Source organism: Staurois parvus, unplaced genomic scaffold, assembly GCF_062004578.1.
Source record: "Staurois parvus isolate SC_StPar_1 unplaced genomic scaffold, SC_StPar_1.0 ptg000981l, whole genome shotgun sequence".
Classification (NCBI taxonomy): domain Eukaryota; kingdom Metazoa; phylum Chordata; class Amphibia; order Anura; family Ranidae; genus Staurois; species Staurois parvus.
In genome coordinates, this window is record NW_028318777.1 from 929,077 (window position 1) to 944,610 (window position 15,534).

Here is a 15,534-nt window from a genome sequence, read left to right on the forward strand (position 1 = left end):
CGTCATGGTTCACCATGGAGAGGCCTGTTCTGAGTGGAACCTGTCCTGACCTGTATGGTCTTGGCCACCGTGCTGCAGCTCAGTTTCAGGGTCTTGGCAATCTTCTTATAGCCTAGGCCATCTTTGTGTAGAGCAACAATTCCTTTTTTCAGAACCTCAGAGAGTTCTTTGCCATGAGGTGGCATGTTGAACTTCCAGTGACCAGCATGAGAGTGTTAACACCAAATTTAACACACCTGCTCCCCATTCACACCTGAGACCTTGTAGCACTAATGAGTCACATGACACCAGGGAGGAAAAATGGCTAATTGGGCCCAATTTGGACATTTTCACTTAGGGGTGTACTCACTTTTATTGCCAGCGGTTTAGACATTAATGGCTGTGTGTTGAGTTGATTTGAGGGGAGAGCTAATTTACACTGTTATACAAGCTGTACACTCACTACTTTACATTGTAGCAAAGTGTCATTTCTTCAGTGTTGTCACATGAAAAGATATAATAAAATATTTACAAAAATGTGAGGGGTATACTCACTTCTGGGAGATACTGTATTTATGAAAAAAGCAACATATACAGACAAAACAGTACATCAGAGTACATGCACAAGATCTGCCCACAGTTCATCTTATCTAGGCAAATACAATATCTCACATACAAGCAACATATGCATTTTCATTAGAACAGGGAGATCCAGGCTAATCGTAAGGCAATTATTAAACATCAATACACATGGATAGAGACCAGAAAAAAAAACGTTTCTGCTGACGTACAGACACACAGGATCAGGCGGCGGTGGGAATCACAACCTTTTGGAGTAAAAACCCCTTTCACAAGTGGGATCCCCCTGTCTGCATGTGGTACCCAGATCAATACAAACCAAAGCCATGATTCCTTTCTGCAATGTGTTCATACTTGGTGTCGCTATATTGACGACATTCTTTATATGGTAAAGCTCCGAATCTCAGCTTCTTCAATTCAAGAATTATATAAATATATAAAAATAAAAAAATATGAAAATAAAAAAGTTAGCTGTTTGGAGTGCTGCCTATTTACTTATAGATTATTATTCCTGGGTCTTTATTTAAAGGAAACCCAATATATGGTTCCAGCACCCGTATTCATTCAAATAACCCTTTAGCCACTGATGTTGTGATTTGGGTGTGCATTACCTCGTCTTACTGTTTATTTGGAAAAACATTTTGCCTTTAGTTGTACTTTAATTCCTTCAGCATCATCCTATCACTGTATGTGTCCTGTACATTAACCATGCTCATCACTACCTCCTCCTTCAATGCATGATCTATACACTAATAGATGCACTTTATCTACTGCAGAATTAACCAGATCCATGTTTAACCAATTCAATACCGGGCAATTTTACACCTTCCTGCCCAGGCCAGTTTTCAGGTTTCAGCACTCTCACACTTTGAATGACAATTGCGCGGTCATACAACATTGTACCCAAACTAAAATTTTATCATTTTCTTCACACAACTAGAGCTTTCTTTTGGTGGTATTTAATCACCGCCGGGGTTTTTATTTTTTGCTAAATATTTCTTTGTTTCTATTATAAAAGTTTGCAAATAAATAATTGTTCTTCATAAATTTAGGCCAAGATGTATTCTGCTACATGTCTTTGGTGAAAATAACCCAAATTAGGATGTATTTTTTAGTTTGTAGGAAAGTTATAGAGTTCACAAACTATGGTATAGATCTGAATATTGATCAATCCTGAAATACTGACAGCCAATCTAATTTCTTGAGGTCCAAGAATGTCAGAACAGTACAGATATCCCCCAAATGACTCCATTTTGCAAAGTAGACAGTCCGACGTACTTCATAAGAGGCATGGCGAGTTTTTTGAAGTTGTATTTTTTTTGTCATAATTTTTCGGAAAATGAAAAAATGAAAAAAATTAGTTTCACTATTTTTTTTTTACATATTGTCGCCAGCGCAGTACAGCATCATCATATAACTGGCATGGCGGTGATCAGGGACACTGACTGGTGACAGTATGAAAAAAAAAAATATTTTTTTTTAATTATTTTTTATTAAATTTTTTTTCTTTTTTTTTACGATTTGTTTTCCATATTTCACTATGACCAAAGTAGTACAATGTTACCATAGTAACATTGTACTACTTTGGGGAAGTGATCAGTAATTTTTTTTTTTTTTTTACACTATAAGCAAGCATTTACCTGAATGACATCGATTCATTCAGGGTTTTTTTTTTTTGTGCTTAGTTGTGATTTGGCCGCAGCTAATCACATGACATGTGCATGTGATTAGCTGTGACCATTCACAGCTAGACACTAGTATACAATGGATGGCATGAATGAAGCCATCCATTGTATACAACTGTCATGTGACCTGCTGTGATTGGTCACAGCAGGTCACATGGTACCAGCAACGGGGGCCGATACTCAGATCTGTCATCGGCCGTGTCCGAGGTACACGGCCGGTGACAGATCGCACCGCTGCGCGGCTCTGCAGGAGCGCAATCTGCGCATGTGCGGAAGGACGCCATATGGTGTCCACCCAGAACGCTGATGACATTTGCCGGCCGCCATTCGGCCATAGGGCGGGCGGCAAATGGTTAAACCACCTCAATACCAGCATGTTTCTTCAATTTCAAAAAAGTTAGTGCAACAGAAAAAAAAGAAAACTTCTTGCAGTGCCTACTTTCCAAAAAAAGGGGACATTTTTAGGATTTTTGTACTGTCTTGGCATTTATATTTGGTATAATTTAGAACAAATTGAAAAAAGCAAACCTATAGTATTTTAAATTCTGTTTAACTAAAAGCAGTAAAATAAGCTCCCAAATGATCTCTGAAAGTACCTTTAACTATGCTACTCGAAGCATGTAGCTGCCTAGGGGAGAATTTGAACACGTTCCTGTATAAGCAGACAATTAGGTGACTGGATTGCTTTTACACCGCAAAAAGGAGTCACACTTCAGCAGTGTCCCTGGTATGTTTGTTAATTCAAAACAGCTAACAAGCAAATAATACCTGCCTAAAACTGCTCTTCTCTAACATGTTTCATCTAGAAGAGTTTAATATATGTTCTAGCCAAGGGCTTCTGTGATAGGACACCCGGAGCTTGCAGTGAGGGGAAATTGGAGTTCTGAGAGTGGTTATTCTCTGTGAGATGATCCAACTGGGTTGTTTTTAGTTACAAAGGTTTAAAACTGACTTTTTCACTTTTGTTTTAAAAGTAATCTGTTAACAGTAGTTGAGAGGTCCCTGAGGGCTAAAAATAGAATACATATGTACTACTAAACTTCTATTATCAGCTATACTGGTGATAAAGGCACCACACCGTATCATCCTTCCTGTTTGGACATTCACACTTGTAAATGGTGCTCAGATGGCTCTATGTAGGGTAGGGTCCTTTAGAGCAGCCAAAATTTGTCAGCATGTGCTGGAAACTGCAGTATCAAGTTTTGGGTGGAAAGACCCTTCAAAACATGTAGGTTCTCTCCAAGATCTACTAAAAAGAAAACGTCATTACTAGAATCTCAGAACACAGTGACATTGCTAAGCATTTCTAGAAAAATCCAGCTACAAGTGCCTCACCTGGGGCTCTAGCTCAATTAAAAGCCTATCTGTCTGACCAAAGACCTTAAAGAGAGAGAAGGTCATTTGCCAGAGGGAAAAACTTTGCCTGAACCATGTCTAGGATGACACCTAGATGAAGGCTGGAGGGTGGACTTTTCAGAAGTTGATCACCCAACCGAAAACCTGAAGAATCTGAATAGACATCTGGAAGGCAGTTGAGGGAGATTTATCCTTCAGCAGAAGGTAGTTTAGGTATCCAATAACCTGGAAACCCTAAGTTCTTAAGAGGTAAATAAATAAGGGTGCAAGCACATTTGTGAATACTCTGGATGCAGAGGAAAGGCCACATAGCAGTGTGACAATTTGGAAGTGTTTGTCTGCTACAGCAAAGCCCTGATGAGATAGGTAAATGGGAATGCAGAGGTACACATCTTGAATGTCTACTAATGACAAGTATTCCCTTTATCTCAGAGGTAATAACTGTGCCTTGCAAATTCCCTGCAAAACTTGGGGGTGAATACCCCGACTGGTTTTTGTTTTGTGGACAGATATGAATAGAATCTTTTGAACCTGTCCTCTAGAAGGACCAAAACAACCACTCCATGGAACAAGAGAAGGTTCATGGCAGCCTACAAAGCCTCTAGAAGCTCTGATAAGTTAGGTAAATATGAACTTTTACCAGTCCATCCCCCACAGTTATTACATTTTGTAGCACTCACCCTTCCCTCCTAGATTGTAAGCTCCAAGGAGCAGGGCCCTCCTATCCCTCTTGTATTGAACTGTATTGTTGCTGTATTGTCTCCCGTTATATTGTAAAGCGCTGAGCAAACTGTTGGCGCTATATAAATCCTGTATAATAATAATAACTTTGCTCCCTCAAACAGCTCACTCAGAAGAATGATTTAGTCATTAACCACTTGCCCTCCAGAGGATTTACTCCCCTTCCTGACCTACGGCACTGCGTTACTTTAACTGACAATTGCACAGTCATGCAACGCTACACCCAAATGAAATTTATGTCCTTTTTTCCCAAAAATGGAGCTTTCTTTTGGTGGTATTTGAGTGCCTCTACATTTTTTATTTTTTTGTGCTATAAACAAAAAAAGACAGACAATTTTGAAAAATAAAAAACCCAGTATTTTGGACTTTTTGCTATAAAACATCCAGTAAAACATTTTTTACAAATCAGATTACATCATAAATTTAGGCCAAAATGTATTCTGCTACATGTCTTTGCTAAAAAAAAATCCCAATACATGTAAATTAATTGGTTTATGTGAAAGTTATAGCGTCTACAAATGGTAGTATATATATTGTAATTTTTTTTTTTTTTTAATACTAGTAATGGGGGCAATCAGCGACTTATAGCACGACTGTGGGACTGCGGCAGGCAGGGTGGGAACTGACTAACCGCCACTGACATCCCCAGTGACATTAATACAGTGATCAGTGCTAAAAAAAAAAAAGCACTGACACTGTACTAATGACACAGGGCAGAAAGGGGTTAACATCTGGGGGCAATCAGAGTGTTAACTGTGTGCTGTTTTATTGTGTTGTTTGTGTGTGCTTTACTATGTAAGCACGCTGCTTTGTGTTGCTCTGCTATTCAGAGCAATACAAAGCAGCATGCTGCTGCTGACAGGGAAGAGATCTATGTTGATCGCTGGGTGCCGGCAGGGAATCTTTCGGCCAGGACCTGGTGATCGGCAGCTGTAGCCACCAATGGCGGCGAGGGTAAGGTGGCAGGCCCCCTACCCGGAAATACAAAATCACGTATATATACACGTGATTTTCCGTAGCCCTGACGCCCTATAGCAGTAGTTCTGCTATAGAGCGGGTGGGAAGCGGTTAAACATGAAGACAAGGGGCAACATTGTAGTGCAAAACAGATCTAGTTATATTAAAGAGGTCCACCATTTACTCCTGAACACCCTAAGTTCTGTCTAGGCTAGAATCTGATATGCTCCCCACTGAGCCAACAGACTCTGATTCTCAGATATTTAATTTAAGTAACTGCAGGGGTGCTTTCCACCTGAATCCTGGTCTGATGACCTTGCAGATGAGAGGTCTAGCATGGAAGCACCCCAAGTTCCAGAATATTGATCAGAAGACAAGTTTTCTGTGACAGCCAGGTACTTTATACTGAGAAAGAATATAGGACTCTTTCCAGTTCGATAGGCTGGCACCTGTAGTAAGAACCTTCTAAAACAACTGGGAGGAAAGACTTCCCTAGATTCCAGCACTGAGCTTGAGACCAATCCTGCCAGGCAAGTCTGGCCCTGTTGGGTAGCCATATGGGACAACCCAGAGGCTAAGCCTGCCTGTCACACACAGCCAGAATGCTGAGTTGCAATGGTTTGGAGTGAAAATGGGAATCCGAACATGGTAGCATAGCCACAGCAAAACATAGTTAGTGTTCATATGCTGGGGGGGTGAGGACAACCAAGTAGGCATGCTTAAATGTCTGAGGTCAGAAAGATGGAGGGATGCAATGACTGACCAGGTCGAGTCCATACAGAATTTTTGCAGCTGAAGGAAGGTATTGAGAACCTTTAGATCCAGAATGGGGCACATGTCACTTTAGCTTTGGGATGGTGAACAGGTTTGAATAGGAACAAATAAACTTCTCCTTTTCCAGGACAACAGCTAGGACCCCTTAAGAGAGGAAGCCGCATGAAGTTCATCCAATTTTTGTGGGACGCTGGCAAGCTTGACAACATGAAGCAGGTTGGAGGTAGAGACCACAATTCCATCTTGCAGCCTGTGGATACCACGTTTTGGGCCTAAATATCTGAATAAATACTGCAAGGGCAAGCAGATGTCCCACTAGCTGAAAGATTTGGATGTGCAGGGCTTTATGTGAAATTGGGCTCCTGGCTTTGCCTTGAAGGCCTGAGACAAACACAAAGGAACTCCAGCTCAAAAGAGGAGGTGGTTTTGCCTTCATCTTCCCCACATAGACCTCCTTTGCTAAAGCTGTCCAAGGATTCACCAAAAAGGCAATCCCAATCTAGGGCATGCACAAGAGGCATTTATTGCACAAAGCTCTGCAGACCAATTTGAGCCCAAGGGACCTTCACATGTGAACAGAAAGAAGGCCCATTATGGATATTTGGAAAACAATATCCGCTACTCCATCATCACAAGACAGCAGGATCACAGGCAAAAGCTCAAGTTGTTGGAGGACAGAGGAGTCCATCAATGAATGAGCATCTAAGACGTGTCCTTGATCAGACAGCTAAAGTCAAGCAAATGGACATGGTCACAATTGTGGACTGCAATGCAGAAAACCAAAGCAAGAACAAGGCTTTTAAAAAGGGCTTCCAACCTTTTTCACAGGATCTTTTAAACACTTTTAAGAGTCCTGTTAAGACAGGATATGGTAAGGTCCACAACAGGAACTGTCTACTTTTTTAGGAACCTCTCCTCAAAAGAATTTTGCTGGACAAAACACTTGGGAGGGGTGAAGATCTTTTAAGGTTGAGACCAATCATCATACAAGAAAATCTTTAAGAGCGAGCACACAGGGAAGGTTTAGAAGGCTGAGCATTTATAGAGAGCCCAAGCTAGTGATCTTCGGCAAGGTCAACGGCGGTTACTCCAGGGTAATGCACAAGCCCACTTGTGCTAAACAGAAGTATATAATTTTGATGCTCTTTGGCAATGTCAGTAGAATGAACTGTGTACCAAACCATCAAAAGGCCTTTCTTTTAAATCAGATTACACTTTAAGTCCTTGTTGCAGAACACCTTGATTAGAAAATTGTTAGTCGAAATCTCCATGCATAAATTGCACTGGAAGCCAGAGAGCCCTAACAAGCACCTTTAGGTATGCAAAGGGTGAATCAGGCTTGCAGAAACTAGAGATGTAGTTCCCAATAGCTCACTACATTCAAAAATAAAACAGCAACCTCTTACAGATGAGAAGGAAATGGGCAACAAGAGGTAAAATTGCGTGTGTAATAGGAAGAAACAGACATGGTAAAGGATGACCTTGTCCTGGGACACTATCACCTTTTCAACCAGAACCCTGTCAGATACCTCACTCTGTAAGAACATTTGAGGTGATATTCGAAACCCATGAAAAGGAAGTTATGTTTATATATCTACAAGCCATCTTGGCATTTTGTAGCAGTTAATTTTATTGCAGTACACCAGGCTTAAAGTACCTTGCGAGAAGTATGGTGAATGTAAAAGTATGATTTTGGAAAAAACAAAAAACAAATATTCTCTTAGTTTTAGGTATGGTTAACTACTTACTCATGCCTCTACAGGTCTAATTCATGTCGTAAGAAGTCTTTGTACAAAACCTGACAAGCAATTTTGGCCTACGTGGCTCAAATGTGAAGATATGTGACACTGAAGTCTTCAGGAAGTCTACTCTCCTCTGCTTGTGCTGGACAACATGTGTAAAGACTTCCCATTAAAGTGGAACTAAAGGCACTATACTTACCTCTTCTCGAATGGTTCAGGTCCCAGTCTTCAGGCATCTCCACTGGAATGCGCAGAATGACACACGTGCAGAAGTCCAACATCCCTGCACACAGGAACCATGCCAGCGATATAAGCGGAGCTGTGTATGCACAGCTAAGTTTACATGTCGTAGAAGACAGCGAGCAGGCAGGTATGTCTATTTTATTGCAGAAGAGACACTGCATGTCTCTTCTATGATAATACTGTAGTCTGTCTGCTCGCAGTCTGTTGTAAAATGCCTTCAGTTTCACTTTAACATCTTGAGATCTGATGAATACTGGTAGGGCTGGTTCACACCATCAATCTTACAGGAACTCACTGTGCATTCCTGTGCAGTTCACATGCAATCTGGATGCAATTCAATTTCATCATGCCAGACCACACCAAAATTAGTGCATGCACTACATTAAATACACACACAGCCACTGGATCACATGGTACGGCTGTACCATGCGATCTGGTGCAAACGCACTACATCTGTGACCTGTGTTTAGGATGTCATTAAATCAACATTGAAACCTGCTGCATATTACAACTGCAGTGCATTTTGAGCACGATGCGGGTAACTTGCACGGAACCCTTAGGTGAATGGGCCCTTAAAGCAGAACTAAATCCTCCTACCCATTACAGCCAAGGAAGTGGTCATCTTAACCTCTGTTTGAATTGCAGATGTCATGGTGCTGCACAAGTGAACAATTATGATATCAGCCATTTGATGGCTTGACAATCTAATTGAGAACACAAACAACTGTAACAGTCATCATTCACGGCATGTCTTAAATGTAACCGTTTTGGAAAACAATTGAATCAATGGATTGAGTTCCACTTTAAGGACTGCCTGATTAAGTACATTGATCAATTCCAATAGGTTTTAAATCATTGTGCTGTTTTTTGAACATTTTGTGTCATCTTCACAGGGGATTGATTACAGGCCTAAAATTGATCCAAGATGTTCCATGACATAACTTCTGGGTTTGGGAGTGATCCAAGATGGCTGATGACATCACTTCCGGTGGCCAGGAAGTGGTGTCATTTCAGGGGGTAGGGAGAAGGGATACATGGATTATTTAAGGGCTACACATTTGCTGGCTCCCTGCCTACTGAGGAAGCCTGAATCTGTGGCGTAACGCATATAGGTGGAGCGAGCTGAGCCCTAGACATTTTGAACTGATGACCATTCGGAACAGCGGGGTGGTGAGCTATGTAACAAAATTACACATTATATGCTGGCTTGTTTCTTACATTTTGTAATTGTTTATAAATAGAGAGCACTATGGTTCCACTTTTCTGTTTTCCATAATACATATTATACGAAAGCCTCAGCTGGAAGAGTGTATACTGTGGCGGTGCCGAGAGAGGAGCTGGAGGAAAACCACAGAGGGTGTACACAAATCTATCCACATGTTGAGCGCATAATGACCTATTGATGAGGTCAAAGTGAGGCGGGCACGTTTTTCACCTAATGGTGGTGGCACGGTTAGCACTGAAGAAGGGAGAAAATTTATCTTGTACACATTGCACAGTGGTGTTATAAGAGACTTTTTCATGGGACTTAAATTATTGTTTATTTATTTTTGTATGAGATATTAGTCTGTTGAGCTACACTTTGTTACTCATTTTGGTAAAGCTGTTGTGAAGTCACTAACAGTGTTTTAGCAGCAACTATTTAGAGCACGATCATATTATTTTAGGGTGTGTTGCACAGATTGAATAGGGGTTTAGATTTGGTTGTTTGACCGCTTGGGTATTAGAAGAAAAACAAAAATAACAAAAACAAAAATCAAAACGAAAAAGGAAATTCTGATTGTAAAGATTCATATGAATATAGAAATTGACGATTTAAGAGCTTGCATCAGGTACAAATATATACACATGCATAAAAGTTTACACTGCTTTCCTCACCTTTTCCTTTGATTTTGATCTTGGCAAAACCGCCAGTCTACCAGCCAGTTTCTTCTGTTTGTTTTGCTCAGAACCTGTCAATAAGGAGACTAATTCAGGCATGAGAAAATATATGTAAAAAGATTTGTGGCTCAAGAAATCAAATGCTTAAAGTAAAACTAAAGGCAAAACTTTTTTTTTGTTTTTTTGTTTTTTTTGTTTTGTTTTAGCTGCCATGCCCCTGTTTGGGAATTCACCCTCTCTTTTTGACAGGTTTACAATTATCATCAAAACTGAAACAAAATCCAAAATCCTGGGTTGTCCCTATAATAAAAGAGGGAAAATCTTTCAATGGGGACAAGAATTCTGGTGACCTTGGTGACAAAAAAGGATTCCCTTACCTTGGAGAGATTTCTTCCCCATTCCTGTTTTGGCTGTGGGACAGGAAGTGAAGGTGAATCTCCAATGGGAGACAGATGCCAAAAAAAACCTGATGGGGCTATAACTCTCCCTTACTTTATCCATAATAAAAAAAAAAAGTTTTGCCTTTATTTCTACTTTAACTATGACAGATGGCTGTTATGCAGCAATATTAAAATAAAACTAAAGCCCCATGTGTATGACAGTCCATACAAGCCCCAAAACCATTTTGTGTGATTTACAAGCCTCAAAGAAAACAAAAAATTCCTTTACCTGCCCTGACTGCACCAAGTCTTTGATTCTGCTTTTGGCTTCCCACCAGCTTTAACTTCGAACCTAAGTAAAAGCTAGTGGATGATATTAGGGTGCTCTCTCCACTGTCTAGAAAAAGATTTTCACCTACCAGTTGTGGGGTCCTTATTCTCATAACATTAAAATCAGACCTTCACCCCTTTTAAAACATTGCTTTGCCTCCTCCGCCTTCCTTTAACAGAATGTTAGAGGCTGGAGTCTCTGCAGTAAGCTATGCAGCACTGAAGTGGGCTCGGAGGAACTGTGGGGAGTGCTCATATAGGACTTGGGGCAATCTGAGAGGTTGAGGGACACTGCAGGCATCTATGGGAGTTTGGACGGCACGGAGGTTATGTGGGAGGTTAGGGGATCTGCAGCTTGCTGGAGGCCCTGGAAGAAGGTCTGGCCTTGTGGTTGAGAAGCACTGTTCTAGAAGGAGCATCCACACATCAGAGATGAATATTGCAGAGGATCTTCAGTTGGTTTATAAAAAAAAGAAAAGAAGAAAAAACCAAAACGTTAGCAGCTACAAATATAGACATGTGATTGTAATTCTGCTAGGATTGCCAGGAACGGGGGTCAGCAACCTGTAGATCGCAGACAGGTGACTGGTAGATCATGGTCTGGGCTTGCTGACCCGTCATTCCACCACATCAAACAGAGTACAATGCAGAGGGACTACTTGCAAAGTTGGAGCTGTGATAAGGAGCATAAGCCGCATAAGCCGATGCCTCCTCTGCAGTGCTGGCTCCTGTCCCATGCGGAGTGATACCAACTTCACTCCACCTCTTATCCTGGCTAGCAGTCTCCAGAGTGCTGCCAGCAGTAGGACAGAAGAGATCTTCAGGTCAGTGTGATGCAATACACTGGTCATAATAGAATAAGGCTGCTTTCACATGTGCTGCGGTTTACCCACACCGTGGGTGCATTGCAGTGTACCGGCAGCTTTCCTGATGATTTGCTGCACTTGGCCATAGACTTCTATTATATCCTGCACTACTCTGAAAAGTATTCAGAGTATATTTGAAAGGTAGTGAGGAGGTGGAATGTTGTCTCCTCACCATCTGATATAAACCCAAGATTGCTGTGCAATCTACACGACTGCGACACAGTAGTATGGCAATTAGAGGTTGAAAACTGGTGTGAGGAGGCAACACTGGGCGACATGGTGCCTGGTGATCTTTGACTTCTCACATGTTGTTGAGGTAGGCTACACCTGACCTAGACGATCTGAATGGAAGTGGGAGAGGAGGGGAGAAGGAGATAAAGTGGAACTTCCTTTTTCAGGTGATTTTCCGCTTTCAGTTTTCAATATCCTAAGCTGTGAGGAAAAAAATAAATTTTGGCTTGCACATAAACTCTCTATCTTGGAGTACAGTACAGGACCACAGGCAAAGTATTCACAGACCCTTTGTTACATGCTCATACCTTCAGGTGATTGGACACTGGCAAAGCTTTTGAGGACATAGCCCCTGGGCGCCTAACCTATCCCAATCTGTACGTCCTCAGTTTTGGAGCAAACAATGCAGAGTAACCAAGGAATGGAAGAAGGGTGGCCTGTGTCCTGTCTGAGCTCCAAAATATAAAATTTACAGACCACAAGCAAAGTACTCATAGCCGATGCTTTAAAGGCCTTTACAAGTTATCAGTGTAGAGTTAAATGATGGCCCTAGGATTACTGCTCTCACTCTGATACTTCCGGCGATACCTCACATGTGTGGAGCAATCATGATTTACATACATGTGCGGGACCTACCCCAACATTTGCATGTATAAGCAGGGGGATGGAGGTATTTTCAAATGTTTTACAACTCTTTTTTATCTTATCTCAATGAGACGACCCCCAAAACAGGAATGGTTTTACAGGTGGATGCCACTGACATTTTTTTCCCTACTAATCTTTTCTTTTTTTTACTAGTTTTGCATTCGGCTAAAGTCAGTGTCACTACTGGTAGCAGGAGGCGATACCTGGACCCTACAGAGGTTGCACAGGCAGTCCAACTCCTCCAGGTTGGCAGATCAATATGTGCAATTGCCAAAAGGTTTGCTGTGTCTCCCAGCACAGTCTCAAGAGTATGGAAAAAATTCCAGGAGACAGGCAGTTACTCTAGGAGAGCTGGACAGGGCCATTGAAGGTCTTTAACCCATCAGCAGGATCGGTATCTGCTCCTTCGTGAAAGGAGGAAAAGGATGAGCACCACCAGAGCCCTACAAAATGACCTCCAGCAGGCCACTAATGTGAATGTCTCTGACCAAACAATCAGAAACAGACTTCATGTATCAGCACCTGTGGTAGTGAGGCCTTGTAGATACTCAACTTGGGGTTCCCCAGGGCGCGGAGACTAAGCCCCAGCCTGCTTCTTCACCAGAGCCCCTGATGGTGGGGATGGACTTGCAGCAAGCTGGGACCAGGTGGCAGCCCCCAGGTATGCCCAGTTGAGGATGAGGAGACCGCTCGCAGGAGCAGAGTACAATGGGAGGAGACAAACGGAATCCGATAAACTAGCCAAGGTCAGGACAGGTGGAAAACAAGCACAGTCAGAGAACGAAGCCGGGGTCGGTACACAAGTAATCAATGCAGGATACAGGAGATAGCAACACACAGGAGCTCAGACAACTAGGAAGTTGCTCAGGCAAAGTGGCCTAGACTGAGCATGTATTATATAGGCAGGCAAACAAGGAGGCGGGCCAGGAAGCGATGGAAGGGAAGGAAATAAAACCCAGAGAACAGCAGACGACGCCCATAGGTGAGCACAGGCAAACACACATGTGAAGGGATCAGGAACAGCACTGCAGTAAGGAGGTAAGAACACAAACAAGAAACTGCAGGCTAACTTGTGACATCATGAGGGTGGCCTAAGGGCCCGACGTCCTCTAGTGGGCCCTGTGCTCACTGCCAGGCACCAGAGAGCTCAATTGGCATTTGCCATTGAACACCAGAATTGGCAGATTAGCCACTGACACCCTGTGCTTTTCACAGATGAGAGCAGGTTCACCCTGAGCACATGTGACAGGCGTGGAAGGGTCTGGAGAAGCCAATGAGAACGTTATGCTGGCTGTTACATCGTTCAGCATGACCGTTTTGGTGGTGGGTCAGTGATGGGTCTGGGAAGGCATATTCATGGAGGGACGCACAGACCTCTACAGGCTAGACAATGGCACCCTGACTGCCATTACGTATCGGGATGAAATCCTTGCACCCATTGTCAGACCCTATGCTGGTGCAGGGGGTCCTGAGTTCCTCCTGGTGCATGACAATGCCTGGCCTCATGTAGCGAAAGTATGCAGGCAGTTCCTGGAGGATGAAGGAATTGATACCACTGAATGTCCCCCATGCTCGCCTGAACTAAATCCAATAGAACACCTCTGGGATATCATGGTTCAGTCCATCCGACGCCGCCAGGTTGCACCTCAGGCTGTCCAGGAGCTCAGTGATGTCCTGGTACAGATCTGGGAGGAAATACCCCAGAACACCATCCGTCGGCTCTATAGGAGCATGCTCTGGTGTTGTCAGGCATGCATACCAGCATATGGGGGCCATACACACAACTGAGTACCATTTTGAGTTGCTGCAATAAAATTTCAGCAAAATGGACTAGCCTGCTGCATAATTTTTTCACTTTGATTTTCGGGGTGTCTTTGATGAAAATGAAAATTATCAACCTACAGAGGACAGAATCCAAATGATGGGGCATCCTTACATTCCTAATACATTACCCAGTCCACATCAGTATAGATATCCAGCATGATATTTTTCTCCATTGAGATCTGATGTGTTTTCAAAGTGTTCCTTTAAGAGGGTTTACTCAATGCAGATGAAACTGGCTTTTCAGCTTCCTCATTTGTTCGTAAAGTCTGTTTTGGGATCTAGAGCCTTGAGATTTCAAAGTGATCTGGGAGGGATGAAATCTCCAATCCTGGGTCCATGTTTTCTGAACCCCCAGCACACTAATTGTATAGGTGTGTGCAGGGCTTTAAATAATAACCTGACTAGGGTTCTGGGCTCCACCCCGGCAGACAGAAGGTCATTTCCCTGGAATCAGGAGAGCTCCACCTAGAAGAGGTGGAAGCCAGAGCAGCAAGGGGCTGCTAGCTGTGTGCAAAAAGCCATTCAGAAAAGAGTCTGCAGGAGACAGATGGGAGCCTGAAGTGGAAGGCCACAGCAGGATTGTATGTATAAGCCAGGAGGTTAAAAGTCGGTATTTGGAAGAGTGAAATGCTGAAAACCCCTGTGAGGGAAATCGTTTATGTTTGGATTTATGGAAATTTCCTTTAAATAAAAGTGGGCGAAAACAACCCGTAAAAAAGAAAGCGAGTGGCTGTGTGCTGTAAAAGCTCTACCCTTGATGCTAGTTCTCACAATCTATATATATATATATATATATATATATATATATATATATATATATATATATATATACACATACATACATACACACACAGTTTTTTTTTTTTTTATCTTTTCATTTAACTTTATTGCTGTCACAAGGGAGCTAACAAGCCCCGATGTGATAGCTTTGGACAGGTGGCATGTACTCTTTATGGAGACATCATATGTCTCCCCCGCCCTCCAATGCAGCTTGATCATGCTCGATTATCTGCTTCAGCTCTGAAACCAGAAGTGATGAAATCATCATTGGTTCTGGATTCATCAGTTACAAAGGAAATTGGGAAAGCATATTTCCCAATCTTCTCTGTAGCTTGCTTTCCTGGCTGTTTACCGCAGCCCCAAGCTCCACAGAATAACAGAAGAGTCCAAGAACCTTGGCGGGCATGGGGGCAGTTATGGGTTGTGACCCTTCTCACTGTAGAGCCGCCCAGATCACTTTTACTAAACAGCCAAATGTCAGCTGTAAAAAATTATAGCAAGCCGAACAGCTGCAGCCATGTGCTTGTAATAACCACTTGCA

General features: G+C 42.4%; 1 protein-coding gene across 1 annotated transcript in view; it reads right to left on the reverse strand.

The window, feature by feature from the left end:
• Positions 1-15,534, reverse strand: part of KMT2A (lysine methyltransferase 2A) — a 409,829-nt gene that overhangs the window by 254,569 nt on the left and 139,726 nt on the right. The window contains exon 8 of the mRNA XM_089657321.1: positions 9,935-10,008. Within this exon, the coding sequence (XP_089513447.1) occupies positions 9,935-10,008 (74 nt within the window). The remainder of the gene's footprint in view (positions 1-9,934; positions 10,009-15,534) is intronic.